At 42.7% G+C, this 21,644-nt stretch overlaps 1 protein-coding gene and 1 long non-coding RNA gene across 2 annotated transcripts; one reads left to right on the plus strand and one right to left on the minus strand.

Moving 5' to 3' along the window:
* Window positions 1–3,298: 3,298 nt before the first annotated feature.
* LOC116409824 lies at window positions 3,299–7,552 on the minus strand. The gene is made up of 2 exons (XR_004222110.1): window positions 7,324–7,552; window positions 3,299–3,723 (listed from the first exon to the last, which is right to left on the minus strand). It is a non-coding gene; the product is annotated as an uncharacterized LOC116409824 (long non-coding RNA).
* On the plus strand, window positions 6,673–21,155 carry ldlr (low density lipoprotein receptor). The gene is made up of 18 exons (XM_002942845.5): window positions 6,673–6,889; window positions 12,043–12,165; window positions 12,258–12,380; window positions 12,782–13,156; window positions 13,718–13,840; window positions 14,107–14,229; window positions 14,320–14,439; window positions 14,570–14,695; window positions 14,804–14,975; window positions 15,552–15,779; window positions 16,069–16,187; window positions 16,304–16,443; window positions 16,617–16,758; window positions 17,191–17,343; window positions 17,461–17,727; window positions 17,838–17,918; window positions 18,381–18,541; window positions 19,788–21,155. Exons 1-18 carry the CDS (start codon window positions 6,817–6,819, stop codon window positions 19,821–19,823), a joined length of 2,685 nt encoding a protein of 894 aa, XP_002942891.1. The 5' UTR covers window positions 6,673–6,816; the 3' UTR covers window positions 19,824–21,155.
* The last annotated feature ends 489 nt before the right edge of the window (window positions 21,156–21,644 follow it).

Here is a 21,644-nt window from a genome sequence, read left to right on the forward strand (position 1 = left end):
ATATCCCTTCGAATTCATTGTGCAACTGACATCAGCAGTTATATCATAAATGAAGATAAATGTGCCAGTAGCTGTGGCAGCCATACATGCCCACACCCAAGCCATAACACCCCCACCACCATGTTTCACAGATGAGCTGCTAAGCTTTTGACCTTGGGCAGTTCCTTTTCGTCTCCACACTTTCCTCTTGCCATCACTCTGATCCAGGTTAATCTTGGTCTCGTCTGTCCGTAACACCTTTTTTACAGACTACTGCAGGCTCTTTTAAGAACCTTTTTGCAAACCTGCCCATTTTTGTGGCTAACATAGTGGTTTGCATCTTGCAGTGTAGCCTCTGTTTTCCTGTACATAGGGATATATGGATAGTAGTCTATGACAAAGTCACACCTGCCTCCTGAAGAGTATTTCCGATCTGTTGTACAGTCATTTGAGGATTTTTCTTTACCACTGTGAGGATTCTTCTGCCATTAGCAGTGGAGGTCTTCCTTTGCCTACCTGTCCCTTTGCAAATACAGAGCTCACCTGTGCATTCTTTCTTCTTTATGATATTCCAGACAGTTGATTTTGGTAATCCTAAGGTTTACAAAATGGTTTTATTTTCTGCTACATGGAGTACTTCAGTTATTGTTAATATGATTACCATTATGGTCCATGATGATCCATCAAAGATGCAGATTAAATGTGTACTGTCACAAATATACAGTTCTCTTGGTGTAATTACCTACTGTATGTGTAGGTCAAGGTAAGATACATTACTGCAAACATTTGCATGTAGTATAGCTCTTGTTTCCAAAGTCCTATTTTCTGTTTGAAAACAAGCCATTCCTGTGAGGGTAAAGACCTGCAGATATCAGTAATAAACAAATAAATGTATGTGACCTTCATGTACAGCCGTGTTGTCAAACAAGTAACTAGAGGGACAGCCCTTGGCCTGTCTAATAGCTCCACGTTTTTTTATACATCTGAACAGAGGTGTAATTAGGTGTTATTAGGCCCCACAGTCTCGTAATTTTAGGGTCACCCATAACATTATGTAGGAGGACTGTTTAACAGGTACCCATATACTCCTGGCCCCCAGCTTCCCCTATTGTAATGTCCCTAAATTTGGGCACCCCCCCATGAGAAAAAACTTCAGAGGGCCTGGCCCCGGCATGCAGCATTCTACTTTGGTCCCTCCTACCACTATAACCCCTATAAGCCCTCCTATCGCCTCCCTATAAATCCTCATATTTCTCCATATAACACTCCCTATAACGCCCCCTATTGCTCCACATAACCCTCCCTATAACTCCTCCTATTGCTCCATATATCCCCTCCCTATAACTCCTCCTATTGCTCCATATAACCCCTCCCTATAACTCCTCCTATTGCTCCATATACCCCTCCCCATAACTCCTCCTATTGCTCCATATAACCCCTCCCTATAACTCCTCCTATTGCTCCATATAACCCCTCCCTATAACTCCTCCTATTGCTCCACATAACCCTCCCTATAACTCCTCCTATTGCTCCATATAACCCCTCCCTATAACTCCTCCTATTGCTCCATATAACCCCTCCCTATAACTCCTCCTATTGCTCCATATACCCCTCCCCATAACTCCTCCTATTGCTCCATATTACCCCTCCCTATAACTCCTCCTATTGCTCCATATAACCCCTCCCTATAACTCCTCCTATTGCTCCACATAACCCTCCCTATAACTCCTCCTATTGCTCCATATAACCCCTCCCTATAACCCCTCCTATTGCTCCATATAACCCCTCCGTATAACTGCTCCCATTGCTCCTTATAACCCCTCCCTATAACTCCTCATATTTCTCCATATAACACTCCCTATAACGCCCCCTATTGCTCCACATAACCCTCCCTATAACTCCTCCTATTGCTCCATATATCCCCTCCCTATAACTCCTCCTATTGCTCCATATAACCCCTCCCTATAACTCCTCCTATTGCTCCATATACCCCTCCCTATGACTCCTCCTATTGCTCCATATAACCCCTCCCCATAACTCCTCCTATTGCTCCATATAACCCCTCCCTATAACTCCTCCTATTGCTCCATATAACCCCCCCTATAACCCCTCCTATTGCTCCATATAACCCCTCCGTATAAATGCTCCCATTGCTCCTTATAACCCCTCCCTATAACTCCTCCTATTGCTCCATATAACCCCTCCCTATAACTCCACCTATTGCTCCATATAACCCCTCCCTATAACTCCTCCTATTGCTCCATATCACCCCTCCCTATAACTCCTCCTATTGCTCCATATAACCCCTCCCTATAACTCCTCCTATTGCTCCATATTACCCCTCCCTATAACTCCTCCTATTGCTCCATATAACCCCTCCCTATAACTCCTCCTATTGCTCCATATTACCCCTCCCTATAACTCCAATATTTTGTATTGGATACTTCTGTGCAAGGCAAACTATATACATATATAGCACAAGAGCATTCTCCAGATGACGCCAGCATGGGCAGATCTTTCACATGACTGTTACAAAACACAGAGTAAGTATATGGCTCTGGAAAGTACATGTTATTGCGGCACCAATAAAGATGCAGATTTGATTACAGAGTTACTTAATAATCAGAGAAACTAATCAGCCATGTGACACAGGAGTCCTGAAAGCCTTATTTGAAAATACCGTAATGTAGCCACACAGGCACTGGAAATGCCAATCAGTATATGAATATTTATAAAGGAATATTTATTTGGGCCAAACAACTTCCATACTCTATGTAATACTTTCATATTGGTTCTGGGTACGCCCAGAGGGGCTTCAGCCATGTGCAAGGTGAGAAGATCCTATAGGACTTGGTCTCCTTGGTTCCTTGGTTTTAATGCCACCATGCAGAGTGGTAAGTGGATCTAGTGATTACCATAAGGTGGACTATAATATTTAAAGGAGAACTAATGTCCAATTACTGAGCTGCAAATAACATACCTTACTTTACCAGCCCAGACTGGTAGCAGCTCTACGATTATTAGGAACCATCCCTTTTATGAAGCAGTCCATTGGCCCCCTATATTTCTTACCTTGGCACGCCCTCCTTCAGTGCCTTATGCACAGGGTCACCATCAGGAATCATGTGGCCCCATATAGTTAACAGGGTCCTCCACCCTGGGGGCCCCAACTTATAACCTAATGATCACCTGGACCCCAACAAACAGAACCTATGGCCTTGCCCAGCCACACCAATAATGGCGAAACCCTGCCTTTTACATCTCTTGGTGCCCCCTCTACCACCACTGCTCCATTTATAAACACAAAGAAAGACAAGAATGTTTTTGTAGGGCTTTTAATTTGGTAAATTTGGCCTTAAAGCAACTTTAACCAAGTGTTGGTTACAGAATTAGAGCCCCCGGTGTATGCTTCCATTTGTACAGCAGCTCAGTGACATAAATTGTTCCGTAGCTCTCGCTCCATGGAGTCATGTTCTGCCCAAGCCGTGTGATATTGGTTGGCCTGCAGAGAACAAATGTTTCTATGCCCTGCGCATGTATACCGGGCATGCTGTTGGGCAGCTGCCAAAGAACACATGCATGGGTTTCCAACACAAACAGACAGACCTGGCCTTTTTCTGGGTGTACATGTTACAACACAGCTTTTTTCCCATGAAAATCACTTACTATTCAGTGAAACCGTACTCACGTACATCTGATGATTATTTCAGACTGTATTTAACACTGTGCTTTACTTGAAAACATCTGAAAAGAAAGATTAGCACTATTAAATAGCAGTGACAATAGAATAGCAATGATAATAACATAGTCAGTGTGTTTGTTAGGCTTTTCTAGCTATAAATATAAAAAATGCAGACCAACCGCTAAGCTGCTTAGAATTGGCCACTATATAACATACAAAAGTTGATTTAGATGTGAACTTTCCCTTTAAGGTATAACCCAAGCTCAACCCCTTATTAAGGTAACCATACATGGGAATATTTGCTCCTTATTTTGCCCCTTTTTGATTAACTGGTCCAGTTTTTTCTAGTGCCAGCCTTGTTTTCTCATTTTGAGGTATTTTTTGTTGGAGTTTTACTGTGAGCTAAGGGTTTTTTGAAGTTTGGACACCTGGACCCCTTATACTAAAGGTTGAATATACCCCTAAACTAGTTCAGTCGTAATTTTTTGGAGATCTGGACAGTTTTAGGGTGGGCCCGTCGGGGGGTGCCCATACACGGGTATCAGCAACTGAAATCTGCCTACCGTTACCTTATTGGTACTTCTAATGTGCCCCTCCTCTTAATCCAGGGGAAAGCACATGCGCAGTGTTCCGCTGCAGGGTGCACACAGGGCCACCATTTGGGAGGTACAGGGGGTACTGCCAGTAGAGAGCTGTCAACCCTTCCAATTATCCTAGGAGTTACCCATTTTAAAGGTCCATCTACCAGTCTCCAGGCACTTAAAGCAATTCCCTCAATATTTTAGTGAATCCTTAAAAATATCTGCTTGCTTGGACTGGCCCAGTCCAACCCTGGGTACTACAGTCAGTGGTCCAGAGCTGTCAACCCCCCCTATTTTTGCAGGAGATACCAGAATTTGACTTCTCTCCCCCTGCCTCTTGTCATCAGATAGTTTTCTCCCATTTACTTTTAAACTGCCCTAAGTTTGCATAAGATTTTAGGCACGATTTTTTGCCTTCAATTCAGCATTTGCTCATATGAATGACGTCACTTCCAGGTATAGCAGCAAATTTGTTCTGCACTATCTCCCGCCCACCAATTGCCTCTGCTAAAACACACATTGAGACAATTATCAGTAAATGGTCAGCATTGTCTATTTTAGTAGCCACTACAAGTAGCTGCTACTAGTAGCTCCATGTGTCTTCACCCTTAGAGTTGACAGCTCTGGTGGCCCCATGGCAGAAGGAAGTCCAAGATAGAAAAGGATGATTCCAAAAGGGATAGGGAATAGGCTTGGTGGGAGTGGGCAGGGATTGGCATCATTGGGGAATGGCCAGTGCACATCAGGGGTGCGGCTATACATGCAAGGAGCATTTTTTCCATTTGGACCCCATAGTATTAGGGCTCTGGTCACTAGTAATTGGGCCCCCTAGGGGCTAATGCTAATTATGATTTAAGTGCAGATGGCTTTCTGTAATAACAAAGCCTCCTCTGGAAAGAAATGTTAACTGCAACTTGTCTCAAAACCTTAAAATGCATCTGATAATTTGCAGTGACTATCGTGTTTACAAATTTACAGTGATAATTTGCAAGACTACCTCTTGGAGCACTCGCACAGCCCCTGATCTGGGAACTGGCACTTATATTGTACTGTCACCCACTGTGACCTACAGCACTTATACCGCATTTGCCTACTTGTGTCTGTAAGTTACCCTCCCATATAGATTGTAAGCTCTACGGGGCAGGGACCTCCATCCTCTTGTGTCTTTGACTCTTATTGCAACTGTATCTTGTATTTATTGTTATACTGTGTATTTATCTATTATTATCTTAATAACCCCGTTTGTATTAATGTATTCTACTGTACAGCACTGCGTACATAAGTAGCACTTTATAAATAAAGATATCCTTGTAGATTATAAGCTCTTTTGGGCAGGGCTCTCTTCAGCTCTTGTATCGGTTACTGATTGCTTTATATGTTACTCTGTATGTCCAATGTATGAAACCCACTTATTGTACAGCGCTGCGGGATATGTCGGCGCTTTATAAATAAATGTTAATAATAATAATACATACATACGCCTGGAGTTGCAGTTGTATTGTAGTCAAAGCTGCCTATTTCTGGAGGCATGACTTCCCCTTTAAAGCCGGATAGTTCAGTGCAGACTTGCATAATAGTTTATGATATATTATAACATGATTGCATAATTGCTGCTGCCTATGGCTTAATGCTTCTTAATAATTCATAAGCACTGAATGATCACAACACTAAAACTAAACTTAAAGACTACCCTTTGGAGCACTCACCCAGCACCTGATCTGGGAACTGGCACTTATACTGTAATGTCACCCACTGTGACCTACAGCACTTATATTTGCCCATTTGTGTCTGTTAGTTACCCCTCCCATATAGATTGTAAGCTCTACGGGGCAGGGACCTCCTTCATCTTGTGTTTCTGACTCTTATTGCAACTGTACCTTGTATTTATTTGTATTTATTGGTGTACTTTGTATTTATCCATTATCTTTAACCCCCTGTTTGTATTAATGGATTCTACTGTACAGCGCTGCGTACATAAGTAGCACTTTATAAATAAAGATATACATACATACATACATACAACACTGAGGCTATAAAAGCCATTATGCCCAATCTGTGCTTCTCAGATTTGGGGGACGCTGGGAATTGTAGTCCAATAGCAGTTGCAATCAGTATAAATAGAAAATGCTGAGATGATTTCCCCCCAATGTTTATGTTTATTTGGTCCCCCCCCCCCAGTAGGAATGCAGTGCAGAGGTATTCCAGTTATGCCGTATGATACAAGGGGTCAGAGCTGCAATGTGACTCACCCCCTGGGTGGGGACGTGTGACTCTCAGCCAATAGCATTGCCCCTACAGGGAAGGACTACCCTGCCATGTCAAATGGTGCGTTTTAGTAGCCCCTCCCTGCTACTGAGATGCAACGAGGTTTAAAAATCACACCACTGGAGGCCCCTCCCTCATGGGGGTGGCAGTTAGAGGAAAAAAAAAAGGGGGCAATTAATTGAAACTCACTCAGGGCTGCCCCAAACACTCTTCCAGCAGGACCAGCTGTGCAAGCACCTAAGCAGTATCCCCTGCTCCTAGGATAGAAGGGGGGCCCCATTCACATTACAGGGAGGATCTGAAGCCTTCATGATGAAGCCTGCACTACTGCCAGCATCCTTCCTGCTGCTCCTTGGCTTGTGCCATGTGTCTGCCATCTCAGGTAAGTGCCAGCCAGGGGTTCATGGTGGCACTGGGATGCCTGCCCATTCTGGGGAATGTATATCTACATATGTCTATGGGATAAAGCATTTGTGCCAATGCAATGCATGCTGTGGGGCTTGTTTATAATGTAGTTACTACTGGGAAATGACCCCCAGCCTTGATGGTATTGGGGTTGAAGTTGGGGGGGCACTTACTGGTGTTGATGCAAAAGTGCAGGCCCTTGGTTGCCCGTAGCAACCAACCCAAATGGAAGTGTATTGCAGTATTACTGATGCGCAGAGGTCAGTCCGGGGCAAGGGGAGCCCTGTCAGTGCAGGGAGGCTGGGGCTTCTATTTAAAGCTGCCCTCCCTGATAGCTGTAGTTACTATTAACAATAATCCCATTTTATTGCAACTACCCTTTCTCTCATATAGTTATATGATTTTTGTTACCTCAGCGCCTATGCCCCCGTCAGAGCATGCTAATATATCTAGCGGACTCCCATAGTAGGAGCCCTGCCCGTCAGCCCGGTAATTAGCGTTATCGCAATGACATTTACAACCGGTGTTTCCTCTCACACATGCGGAAAACGCCCGCTTCTACTCGCCACGCCCACCTCCTGTTGGTTTGGGATTGTGAATGAGTGTACCGCCCGCCGATTGGCTGACGTAAAATCTGCCGATTGCGAGCCTCCACCCTCTCCACCAATCATTACGAGGGAAGGACGTGACTGAGGGGAGGGGCGAGAGGGCTTGATGTGGTTAGAGGTATCCGCCCACCAGCGTGTGAAAGGTTCCGCCCACGGTTGCTGTCAGTGAAGGGAAGCAGCCCATTGGCTGCCGCCGGTTAGCTGTGGCCATAAATGTGTAGATGGGCGGTGCCTTCCAGCATGAGGCGAGGGCGTGGCTCTGCGCTTATGATATGTGTATGATGTGGCTTTGGGGCCACTCCTTGTTTGTAGTAAGCTCCATTGTCAAGCCTGGGTTTAGGGTTGGGCAGTATCGGATTGGTTTTGAGGCCCCGAGTGTAATCAGTTTTATTTGTAACTAGAATATATCGACTTTGTCCTCCTCCTGATGTTATTAAACTGCAACATTAAACCACTTTTTCTGAGCATTATAGATCAGAAACAACTGTAGGGACTATATGAATACATTTCCTGATGCCCCCCCCCCTCAGGTAGAGGGGTCTTGTCGTTTTTTATTTACAGGGACCCCTTCCTCTCTATCAGTGTGTTGCAGACTGCTCTGCTTTCTATGTGGCTAGGCAATATGCAACTTACTGTACATGTCTGGACTGAGGTGCAACAAAATATTTCAACACAGAGGCCCAAACAGCTCCCCCACAGGACCAATAAATTGCATCTTAAAACCGCCCTTCTGGCATGTTAGAAACCACACATTGCCAGTCCGGGCCTGTTACTATATATGTTTCCAGATTAAAGGGTGACGTGGTGGGTATATAGCGATAAATTTGGTTCATGCCTTTTTTAAGAGGATTCTCCAACATTTAAGGGACCCCAACACTTTGGAAATAAGACCTTTTTTCATAAATGTATAATAAAACTTCTTACCAGTCGGTGCCCCCACTGGGTTCCCTTTACCTCCTGAATGCCCAGCTTTCTCTGTATCTGCTTCGTTGAGGGAGAAGCAACCACTGGACATTTAGGGAGGTATAGGGAGCTAATTGCCATCCCCAGCAGCTGAAGGCTGTCTGGGGTTTGTCATACTTTTATGATGTCTATAGGGCTGAAAAATACAAACCCCCTGTGCATAGGAACTATCATTTGGCCACCTCTCTTATATCAGTTTGTGGCATCCATTCTAGTAGAAAACGTGGTATATAGCGATGTGGTCAAATTTAATATAGGTATAATTCAAATACAGGTATGGGATCTGATATCCGGAAAGCCCGTCTCCCATAGACTCCATTTTAATCAAATAATTCATATTTTATAATTGATTTCCTTTTTCTCTATAAAAATAAAACACTACCTTGTACATGATCCCAACTAAGATATAATTACCCCTTATTGGGGCAGAACAGCCCTATTGGGTTTATTTCATGGTTAAATGATTCCCTTTTCTCTGTAATAATAAAACAGTACCTGTACTTGATCCCAACTAAGATATAATTACCCCTTATTGGGGGCAGAACAATCGTATTGGGTTTAATTAATGTTTTATTGTTTTTTTTTTTTTTAGTAGATTTAAGGTATGAAGATCCAAATTACGGAAAGACCCCTTATCCGGAATGCCCTTGGTCCCAAGCATTCTGGATAACGGGTCCTATACCTGTAGTACATTAAAAAACATAATATGTAACTGTGGCCTCTTAATATTAAAAAGAGCAATTGAGGTAAAAAAATTGCTTTTTAATTAATAGGCTTGAGAAAAATCCCTATGACTCTGGTTGTAAAAATCCCCATGAAGGCTGTGTGTTGAACTAGTTGTTTTTCACGAAATGTGAGGTAAAAAAGGCAAGATGGCAGTTTCTGTCCCAGATTAGTTGTTGAACTTGATTGGGTAAACATGAATGAGTGAGGTTAAAGGCAAGATGGTGGTTGTTTCTGTTGCAGGTTAGCTGTCAAATTGATTGTGAGGTAAAAACACAAAATGGCAATTGTTTCTGCCACAGATTAGAATTCAAACTTGATAGTGAGTTAAAAAGGCAAAATGGCAGATATTCCTGCCCCAGATTAGGGTGTCAGATTGGATTGTGATAAGTGTGAGGTAAAATGCAAATATTCTTGCCCCGGATTTGTTGTTAAACTTGATCGTAATGAGGTAAATAAACGATGGCAGTGCAAATGAACTTTAATTGTTGTAAAAATCACTACTGGTTCCCATGGCTTTTTTATTTTTCTAAAGTATCCAAGCCCAATACTGATTGCAGGGTTATATTAACATTGTTCCACTTATTGTGGCAAGTGTAACCTCATTTGTCAAAACATGGCAACAAGGTGCGTCAGATTTACCGTTTACCTTCACTAATAGTTCAGTGTGGACTTTTATCATTTGTTAAGATTGTAGTAGTAATAAATCGTAGTAAATACCTCAGCAGCGCAGAAAGTCACTAGTTTTACTAAACTGCTAGGCCCTTTGTGAAATCTAAAATGGTGGCATGTACTTCCTGTCTCCCGTTCTTGAAAACGATATTGCACAAGATGCGTCATTTCACTTATTATAAGCTATATTTGAGGCACACCTTGTTTTCACATGATTTAGTGGATGCTTTACATTAATATTGTTTTATTGGCCAATGCTGCTATTTAATGTATTTTCTTGCTTTTACCAGGCAGCCCCACCCTTACTTTGAGCATTGCTATAGAGTTTCCTGCTTCTTCATTTAAAAAAATCTTCCATTTCCTGTAGTTGCTTTGAGCATTAGACCATTATTTTTTCTCATAACTGGGGAATAACGGCAGTGTACTGTTTTGCAATTGGTATTTTTGTTACTGGAAGTGAACCCCTAGACTTGTGTCATTATATAAAACCCAGCTATGGCCAATTTCCTTATATTACAAATCTTATTTGACGCATGTTGGCACCCCCCCTCACTTCACGCCGTAAATTACTTTGACGGTGTCCTTGTCCACTCTCTGCGTTAGCACATGGCACCCAAGATTATCGTACGCGTGAGGTAAAAGTGTCTGCAGTACATAAGGGCAGATGACTGTAGCTCTGTGCTGAGTCATTCTGCCGCCTGATATCTTCATGGAAAACTACTTTTACTTCACCTTCAAGTTTAAATGTAAACCTTGAAGTCGGAGAGGAACACTTAACGGTTATATCGTCTCAGGGGGATGATTTTTAACGGCCCATGGCTTAAAATGGCTTCATTCTGAAGCAAAGTCAACGTTTTTCTGCATCATTCTCAACAAATAACTGCTAAAGCAACGATTCCCTTGACTTGATGCCACTAAGGTCACTTTTCCCTTAAATTAATAACAAAAAGACCATTAGAAACCTACTGAAGTTCTTTTTGTGAGGGTTTTTTAGGCTAACTGTGCCCTGTTTCACCTAAAGGCCATCATGCTGCTTGTGCTTACTTGTAGTGTTCTAATCCAATAAGGAAGAATAAAGTGGAGAAATGAGGGGCTCAAAATAGTAACTCGGCTCCACATACAAGGAAGGACGTAAATGTTTGTGCAGTTACTAGTGGAAAATGCCTTTGTCGCTGTGTGTGACTGAGGTAGTTCTGGCAGAGGGCGGTTTCCTGGTATGTGACACGTGTGCTGAGCCTCCATTACACCAGGGTTTGGATTTTCTATTGACGACAGCTGTGTATAAAGCGTTTAAATACAGAGCACTGATTGATCAAATGGCGCAGAAGATGAATGATCCGCCGGCTGATAACAATATAGGCTATAGGTGTTTTGAGACATAAATAAAAATGTGCCACGTTAAGCCAAATGTCTTGTTGGGGTGTGTGACCATGGGGATTTGGGGAGAGGTGTGTTCCTTAGTGGGATCTACACTGCTTGATCATATGTAAAATGGAGGATTCCTCACAGAATGGAGGGTTGTCAGCCAATTATGAGTAGCTCAGACTTTGACTGAGGTATTTTTGCTAGGTCCTGTTGCTTCTGTTTTTTAGGGCGTTAGATTACAGTCTCCTCATCTAGGAACAAACCCAATGCCGTATTGTTGTGTTTTTTTTTAGCCATATAGTTAATGGGTTATATAGAACACAGTTGTCCATTGTCACTTAATGGAATGTACTCAAGATGTTCACGTGCCATTGGAATAAGCTGATTCAGTGTCCTATCACATTCGCTTTCTGAAAGTAGTAGTCATGTGCTTTGGGTCTTGGGATCGGCACTGAATTTCCCTCTTTGTGGGGTGTTTCCTATATGTGATGCAGTGTCGGTGGTATGATTGCTCCCTAGTGCTTTCCTGAGTTGGGTAGAGCACACAACACTGTTTTCTGTTGCATTGTTTGCCCTGTACCTTGGTTATAAACCAACTTTAAAATGTGATTGCATAGGGTTAGCTCCCAGCCTTTCTCTCACACAAGGTGTGCCGCTCATCCCTGTCTGAGTACTTGGTAGTGCACTGGTCACTTCCTTTTAACAAATACTGGATAAAATGTTTATATATTGGCAATTAGAAACTGATACAACAACAACTTGTGGGTATTCATCATCATTCCTTGAATCTGCATTTCAGAGGTTAGAAAGTGTGATCGGAGTGAATTCCAATGCGGAGATGGGAAGTGTATCCCCTACAAGTGGATTTGTGATGGCAGTGCTGAGTGTAAGGATGGATCCGATGAATCCCCAGAGACTTGCAGTAAGTACATTGAAAATATCTCAGTGAGACACATTACTGGCAAAAAAAAATTCTGTATTTTGAATTTTAATAATGATTCCTCTTGTCTACAGAGGTGGTAACATGCGGTGCTGACCATTTCAGTTGTGGCGGAAGGCTTAACCGTTGTATTCCCCTGTTATGGAAATGTGATGGCCAGACAGACTGTGAAAATGGTTCTGATGAGAATGACTGTAGTAAGTATTAATGTTTAAGCAGAATTAAAGCTGGGCACACATTTAGATCCATTATGAATTAATTGTTGTCCCAGGCCGACCCCCTCATTTGACAACCTCGTCAAATGAGAAGTTTGGCACCGGGACAACAATTGGTTCATAATGAAAGCCTAAGGAGACCTACTAGTCATGGAAGGCATCTCCTTAGACCACCATTATAATGCAACCTTAACCCAAGGGGATTTTTAAATCAGCAATATATGGGTCAGGCAGGCTGTCAGGAGGGCCCCCCAATAAGCAGCTGGCTCAGTCTGGAGGGGACAAGTTGGCAGGTCTTTTGGCCCATCTTTGTCTGACTGTCCCTCCTTTTTTGTTTCTGCCCTGAACTTTAATAATTATTATTTAATCCTTTCATCCTTTAGCTCGTAAGGTGTGTGCTGATGACCAGTTTACATGCCGAAGTGGGAAATGCATCTCCCTTGACTTTGTTTGCGATGAAGACCTGGACTGTGATGACGGTAGCGATGAGAGTTATTGTCCAGCCCCCACTTGCAACCCAGCCATGTTTCAGTGTAAAGATAAAGGCATTTGCATCCCTAAATTGTGGGCCTGTGACGGGGACCCCGACTGCGAAGATGGTTCAGATGAACAGCACTGCGAGGGGAGGGAACCCATCAAGACTGACAAGCCCTGCTCTCCCCTTGAGTTCCACTGTGGGAGTGGAGAATGCATACACATGTCCTGGAAATGCGATGGGGGATACGACTGCAAGGATAAATCCGATGAGAAGGACTGTGGTAGGTATCACCCTGTGAGGTTTGACATATTATCATATATTCATATACTCTGAGGCTTAGAATATTATACTCCATTTTAAAATGTATCTCCATTTTGTAACTGCAGACTGGAAGACTTGACATCCCATAATAAGTTGGTTTCTCTCAAATAGTGACTCTGCACGGCTTGCACATTATGAAATACATATTAATTATCTTATCGGTTATATTCCTGTTCGGCACAAGCAATCCTTGAAGGCCATTCTTGAAACTACAGTGGTCTTTCTATTTGTTATAATACACTCCTATGTATTTGCACTTACTCAGAAGGTTATAAAAGCTATGAGCGCGTAACAATAAATTGAACAAGTTTGAACTGCCTCTGTGGTTGCGTCCTTCTTGTTCCCGTATATACGTCTTTGTCCTGGCAGTAGAGCTGCCACAGGTCCCTACACTTTTAGTGAGCTGTCGGGAACCCTAAAACACCTCTACCCTCCTGCAAAGATACAGTGGCACGGTGCTGTGTGCATCTAGGGTAAGATAACCACTTTGTTATTCACTCCTATCTCTATCTCTCTTCAGTGAAACCCACTTGCCGCCCGGATGAGTTCCAGTGTAACGATGGGACGTGCATTCATGGCAGCCGCCAGTGTGACCGAGAATATGACTGCAAAGATCTTAGCGATGAGGAGGGTTGTGTTAATGGTGAGCATCTCATTTGCCCAGACTGAAAAAAATATAGCATGTGGCCCATTTTGTTTGTAAAACTGCTGTTCCTTTAATGGACATTGTTTAACAAACCAGTACTGTAGAAGTGTTCATGGTCATTACTGTATTTGCCATAAGGTTCATAGAGTTTATGTCCGAACTGCCAAGCTGAAAATGATTGATTCTTACCTACATATGGCATATATGTATGGTCACACGTGATCTTTAATAATAAGGTGTCTATTTTGTTTTTCTACAAACAGTGACAAAATGTGAAGGCCCTGATGTATTCAAATGCCGCTCTGGGGAGTGTATCACAATGGACAAAGTCTGCAACAAGAAAAGAGATTGCAGGGACTGGTCAGATGAACCCATCAAGGAGTGTGGTGAGTATCAACCTGTGTCACATAAGGACTAATCACGGCACTTGCCTCGTTCCTTAATCATGATATTTAACACCAACCCTTTCTCTTCAGGTGAAAACGAGTGCATGCGAAACAACGGCGGCTGCGCCCACATCTGCAATGATCTTAAAATAGGATATGAGTGTTTGTGCAACGAAGGGTACAGACTTGTGGACAAGAAACGCTGTGAAGGTAATTTTAGCTTTTTTTGGAACTTTTTAGCATCAGAGTTTTTTTTTTTTGGATCTTTGTAGCATCAAAGGTACTCAGAGTACTTCAAATCCAGTCTAATGTTTTCTTTCCCTTCTTTTCTTTTATCCAGATATTAATGAATGTGAGAACCCCAATACCTGCAGTCAGATTTGCATCAATCTTGATGGAGGCTACAAGTGTGAATGCAGAGAAGGTTATCAGATGGACCCAGTGACTGCATCCTGCAAATCCATCGGTAAGTACAATGCCAAGCCTGCCTGTGGGCTTTAGAGCTTCTTTGTGCTTGTCATCTGTCAAAATATCCCATGGTCTGATCTGTTGTTTCATTCCTGTGCACGTGTAGGAACTGTGGCTTACCTGTTCTTCACAAACCGGCACGAGGTGAGGAAGATGACGCTGGATCGGAGCGAATACACAAGCTTTATCCCTCGCCTTAAGAATGTGGTGGCTTTGGATATGGAGATTGCCAGCAACAAAATCTATTGGTCTGACCTGACTCAGAGGAAAATATACAGGTAATGGCGAGACTGGCGTTGCTGCTTTACACCCCAAACTAGTTCTCCTATATGAAGGGTGGATGCCCTCTCAGATCAACCTCTTGCATGGTAAAGAATGCCCAGTCATGTACCCTCTAAATACTGCATATGTTGTTCACCTTTTAAATTAACTTTTAGTATGATGCAGAGAGTGCTATACTGAGACAGTTTGCAGTTGGTCTTCATATTTGCGGTTTTGGAATTAATTAGGTTTTTATTTAGCAGCTCTCTAGTTTGGAATTTCAGCTGTAGCCTGGTTGCTAGGGTCCAGTTTAACCTAGCAACCAGGCAGTGGTTTGAAAGAGAGACAGGGCTATGAATAGTGGAGGGCCTGTATAGGAAGATTAGTAATAGAAAGTAACAAAAAGAAAGTGACCATTTGAAAGCTGGAAAGGTGAATAGGAAATCAAATAATTAAAAATGGAGACCAATTGAAAAGATTCTACAAATAGACTATAACATACTAAAAGCTAACCTGAAAGTGAGCCACCCCTTTAAGTGAGCTTATTACATTTACAAAGGTCTAATATGTCATTTCTTCCCAACCATAATTAGTGCATCGATGGATAAGGCAGACAACACGTCCCACCACGAAACTGTGATTAGCAGCCAAATCCAGGCTCCTGATGGCATTGCAGTGGACTGGATCCACGGGAACATCTATTGGACAGACTCTAAGTTCAGCACCATTTCTGTGGCCAACACAGAGGGATCAAAAAGGAAAACTCTTTTCAGTGACGATCTGGCAAAGCCAAGGGACATTGTGGTGGATCCTTCTCAAGGGTAAGTCAGGTGGAAATTACTTGTGTTATATTACACTGCAACAGAACTGGGAATTAGAAGGACGGCATGATGCTCATAGGGGCCAGTAATAGGGCTTAGTCTTGGTTGTATACAAAATAAAATGAAGGCTATGAATACAGTGTTAGTGAGAGAAGTGATCCCTTTTGGCGATGTTTATGATGCCGTGTAAGTGTGTCAGAGATCCCGTTAGCTCTGTGTTGTATATAAACCTATACATTGTTACCTGCTGCAGCCTTAAATGTTTTTTTTTTTTTTTTTTTAATTACAGGTTTATGTACTGGACTGACTGGGGCCTCCCAGCCAAGATTGAGAAAGGAGGCTTGAATGGAGTTGACAGATACCCCTTGGTTACAGAGAACATTGAATGGCCCAACGGCATCACATTAGGTGAGCAATCTTTTACCTGCGGATTACTCCGCATACTTACTGTTCCATAAGCTGGTCTTCCTATTGTAACAATTTCAATTTTCATGATGACATTCTCCCTTGTGTTGTATATTTAGACTTAACCAACCAACGGCTATACTGGGTGGACTCTAAGCTTCACTCTCTGTCCTGTATTGATGTCACTGGGCAGAACAGAATAACGGTCATATCAGACGAGACCCACCTGGCTCATCCTTTTGGGCTCACCGTCTTTGAGGTAAGCTGATAATGATACCCAGGCTTTGCCCAGCACACAAATAATAAAAAATAGTGTGGGGCAGCATAGGCTGTTATCTTATGAGCAGATTGGCATCAGATAATTATGGGATGGAGGTACCATGTGTAATCTCATGAAGTACATGTGCTGACGACGACCCCTCTTTCTTTTAGGATCTTGTATTCTGGACTGACATTGAAAATGAGGCCATCTTTAGCGCAAACAGACTGACTGGCAGCAATATCACGAAAGTAGCAGAAGATCTCTTGTCTCCAGAGGACATTGTCTTGTACCACAACCTGAGGCAACCGAAAGGTATGAGCCACCCTTACAGCTTTAATTGTCTGCAATTAGATGGTTTTATTGCTGAAATTCACCCATTAGGTTTTAGGGCCCAACAGATGTTCTTAAATAGGATGATTAGAGCTGCCTTCTGCCATGTTGCTCCTGTTTTTTCAGTCCAGGGGAATTGAGTGCACTCTGAATAGTGAGATGGTCTGTCAGTGCTTCCACATAAGAGGCGCACATAGTGGCGGGAGGGGCAGGGGGACCTGTTCTCCCAAGGGGCCTGCTGGGGCACATTAGCACCGTGTTTTATATAGGGGTATAAATGTATGGTAGAAAATGATTGCCCCACTATGTGGCTCCTTACTTACCTTTCTATAGTTATAAGTCCAGCAGTGTTACCTTGTACTCTCTCTTCTGTGTCCAATGAATTTAAACTCATCAATTTTTTTTCTGCCACAGCTGAAAATTGGTGTGAATCTCACCACCTTGGCAATGGCGGCTGCGAGTACCTGTGCCTTCCAGCACCGCTCATTACCTCACGTTCTCCCAAATTCACCTGTGCTTGTCCAGATGGGATGCACCTGGGGGCAGACATGAGGAGCTGCGTGAAAGGTAGGCCCCTTGCTTCAGATCTCTCGGAACGGTTCTCTGTGTTCCAGGTTGGCTAACTTTTTTGTGCTGGCTATTCAAAAGAAACCTATTCTGATTTATTGTGTCCTTACTTTCCAGAACCAGTGTTACCAGAGACCTCTACCACAACCACCACTTCAGCACCAGTCACAACCACTACAACAACACGTCCCACTACTAGGAGCACAACACTGGCTAAGATTACTTCAACTACCTCAACTGTTGCTCCACAGAGACCAAAAATGGCCAGCACCACTGTAGCACCACCAAGGCCTACCACAGAATCCCCTAAAACAACCCAGAGAATGGTTACAGAAAGAGTCCCTGATCGTACCACATGGGAGCCTGTGACTCATTCACAACTAGGTATGCACAGTCGGTGGGGACGGTGGGGGGTGCAGTTATGTATTCTCACCTGATATTGACTTATGTTTATGTAACATGTTTTGCTAACTGCATTTTTTCCCTTCCTGTAGCTGGAAATAAATTTGCTAATGAAGGAGTAGTTGAAAGTGCCCGATCCCATCCCACTGCTCTCTACATTGTGCTCCCTATTGGTGAGTTCCTCACTTAATCCATGAGCTTCTCTGCGATGAATGTACTTGGGTATAGATGACTTATTTGTACTGTGTAGTTTTGTCACGATGTCGGGTGGCAGTGAGGCTATTGAATGTCACCTGAAACCTTCGCTGCTAAACATACCTGCCATTTGGCCGGGACCATAATGTCGTCCCAACACATTTGTCTTGTGAGCGTTTGGCTACTAGTGGAGGTGTTGGCTGCCATGTCCAGAGCCTCCTTTTTCGGCCCACTTAAATCTATCCAGTTACAGTAACTCCTACTTTACACTGACTATGCTTGGCACCATGGCAGGTTCTAATAGAACCCAAAACTTGACTTCTGTAAGCCTTTATCATGTCAGCCTTTATACAGAACATTGAAACAAGGACAGGGTAGTGTTGTTTCTAAAGGCAAAATATTGCAATTGGTCTAACTTTTTAATGCTTTTCTCATTCTAGTGATACTTTGCCTTGTTGCCTTCGGGGGATTCCTCCTCTGGAAGAACTGGAGATTAAAAAATACAAACAGCATAAACTTTGATAATCCCGTGTACCAAAAAACAACCGAGGAAGACCAGATTCACATCGGCAGAAGTCAGGATGGATACACCTACCCTTCGGTGAGCATAATCCCACTTCTAATGTATCCATTCAATGAAGGCGCAAATTTGGTTTTGTTTGTTCCCTTGAACATTCAGCTAAGGCTCAATGGTCCTTTAATGCTCTTTAAGGGGAAATATATACCCACCCAAACAACGATGGGCTTTTTCTATTTTAGCTTTTGTGATATTAGCAGTTTAACACTGCCAATATCATGAATGTGTTACAGGAATGCTGTCTGCTGGGGGGGGGGGGGGCAGAAGCTTACATTACTGAAGCAGGAGGCGTCTCTTGATACTTTTATGCAAAATTCTGTTGATCAATAGGATAAGAGCAATGGCACTGAGTAGTAGGTTTTTTTTAATCAATGGAGAGCACACTGCTAGATGGAAAATGAAAACTAATAAGGTAGAATAAGGTGCAATAAAGCCCAAATATACTTCCCCCTCCCCACCCCCAGGTACATCAAACTAAATAGAGAAGTAGGGCTTGCACTCAAATAAAGCAATACACACCAGTGGTATTATCACAATAAAAATATCTTCATAAGGTGTTAAATGATAACAACACAGCACAATATTGCTCTTATGTTGAAAATACAACCACATATAATACATACCACCAGATAAGCAAGATAAGGTGGATACCCCCAGTAGCTTTTATTTGTTTAGCAGCTCTTCGGTTTGGAATTTCCACAGCTCTCTGGTTGCTATGGTTCAATTCAACCTAGGAACCAGGCAGTGGTTTAAAATAGAGACAGAGAAATCAGTAGAGGAGGGCCTAAATAAAAAGATAAGCAATGAAAAATAACAAAAACAATACAATTGTAGACTCACAGGGCAACAGTTTTTGGTCAGAAGAGGAGAACAATTCAAAAAGCATACAAAATAAAAAATGAAGACCAACTGAAAAAGTTGGTAATAACAGTCCATTCTATAACATAGTGAAAGTGAGCCACCCCTTTAATTATCTGACAGCTAGTCCATCAGACAGAACAGCAGGGGGTGCTCCAGTTGCAAAATCCATGATAGTAGTAGTGTAAAAATGGTAATATCATAACTAAAAGAATGTCAATTGCTCAGAAGAGCAGCTTTAAATGAAATTGTTCAATTTAACAGAGGGGGCCTATACCCATGTATACAAAGTGCTGTGTTTTTGGGACCAGCCCCCCTGTTGTGTGTTTTTCTCTATATAATTGAAATGAATGCTAATGCTAAGATCGGTCTGTACTGGTCACTAACGTGTTTCTGTGTTTCCCATTCACAGAGGCAGATGGTGAGCTTGGAAGATGACATTGCTTGAACAACTTGACCACTCGTGTGCCTGTCGCCAAATGTTGCTGCTTACTGTTTCAGGGACAATACAAATAACGACGAAACCAAAACACACTTTTTTTTTTTTGTACATTAGTTGTCACTAAGTCCAACCCACGCAGCCCAAACGTTGATTCGTCCTCGGCGATTCCTAAGACTCAACCTACAAATCGCCCGTGGACTTCACTTTTTTTTTGTGTCTGAGATAATTCTATTTAAGTTTAATTTTTTCTTTTTTTTTTACTGTGCCATGTTTTATGCTCTATTGCACACTAGTAATGTGACAATTCCCCTCGGAAACGAGAGATCTTACACGAAGGAATACGGAAACACAATGGCGAAACTGCACTAGGGGGGACTGTGAAGGACTTACCTACAATCCTGGCTGGGGTTATATCTGTCTTTTGTTTTGTTTTAAAAGCACAATATCTTGAAGAAAAAAAAAAAACACTAAAAAGAACCAAACTCTGAACGGGAGGGACCCGGTGGGGGAGCAGAACTTGCAGCTTTTTTTGTTTTCTATATAGACTTGTGGACGTCCCAATCTGCTCAGGTTGTCGGAGAATGTTTACTACCTTTTTTCGGGTAGCCATATTTGGCACTGCCTTCCTGATAGGATGTAGCAAAGTGACAAAGGCCACTAATTACCCACAAGTGCCTGGTTCTACCATCATTCTTTTGCAGCGGTTCCACTGTTGCCCCCGCCCTCCGCCTGCACTTTTTCCCCCCCCCTCTCTCCTGCGTTTGTATGTTTGTTGCACAGAGTTGTCAATTCTTCAGCTTCCTTCTATTCACCGTACTCATGGAACAGGGTATGACGGCAGAAGCGACTTTTTTTGTTTTTGTTTGGGATTTGGATAGACTGAATGGTTCTAGGGCTTCGAGTCTGAACGTTTGTGATGTCATCGGAACGCTGTCCCGCGGATCAGCACCTAACGAGGTTAAACCGTGCCTGTTACTACTGCTGCCTTAATTGCTTCCCGGTGCAGAACTGAGCTATCGTCGCGTATATTTTTTTTTTCCTCGAAAAATCTCAGGTTTTACAATCGTTGGTTCTGAATGGATGATTTGGGACACGCCTTCTCCGAAATCCCGCCTCTGCTCTTTGTATGCAAGTATCCCTTTTTCTGCAGTATTGAAACGAATCCGTCCTGCCCGAGCCTTGGAAAGAGAGTGCTTTCTTATATATTTTTTTTTTTTGTTCTGAAGGGTGTAAATATTTGTTTCTGTACAGTGTATTGCACAATGTATTTCCTGTATGTATATTTTTTGTCATTCCTGGGAAAGAAAAGATTAATATATAATTTATTTATTTCCTAAGCTTCCACGAGTCTCATGGTTTTTATTTTGGGCTTTAATCTAAAATGGAACTTCTTTCTTTGAACTATGATCCGGCCTGAGCCCTTCCTGCCATAACTGGGTTCTGGACATTTATCTCAGAGAACATTAATGCTCACTTAAAGGAACAGTAACACCAAAAAAATGTATAAAAGTAATTTAATATATTAATGCTGTATTGCCCTGCACTGGTAAACGTTGTCTGTTTGCTTCAAATCCTTACTATAGTTTATATAAACAAAGCTGCTGTGTAGCCCTGGGGGACAGCCATTCTAAGGAGAAAATTCACAGGTTACTTAGCAGATAACCGATAAATAGAGCTTATCTGTTATCTGCTATATAACCTGTGCCTTGTTCCAGCTTAAAATGGCTGCCTCCAGGGCTAAACAGCAGGGTATTTATATAAACTATAGTAAGGTTTCTGTAGCAAACACCCCAGCTGTACCAGTGCAGGAATGGCTGCCCCCGGGGC

This window comes from Xenopus tropicalis, chromosome 3, assembly GCF_000004195.4.
Source record: "Xenopus tropicalis strain Nigerian chromosome 3, UCB_Xtro_10.0, whole genome shotgun sequence".
NCBI classification, from domain to species: Eukaryota; Metazoa; Chordata; class Amphibia; order Anura; family Pipidae; genus Xenopus; species Xenopus tropicalis.

Coding starts and splice junctions, on each gene's coding strand:
- ldlr (XM_002942845.5), top strand. CDS start 6,817: ATGATGAAGCCTGCACTACTGCCAGCATCCTTCCTGCTGCTCCTTGGC. Junction 14,976..15,551: donor ACTCAGAGGAAAATATACAG/GTAATGGCGAGA, acceptor AACCATAATTAG/TGCATCGATGGATAAGGCAG. Junction 17,919..18,380: donor CTACATTGTGCTCCCTATTG/GTGAGTTCCTCA, acceptor TTCTCATTCTAG/TGATACTTTGCCTTGTTGCC.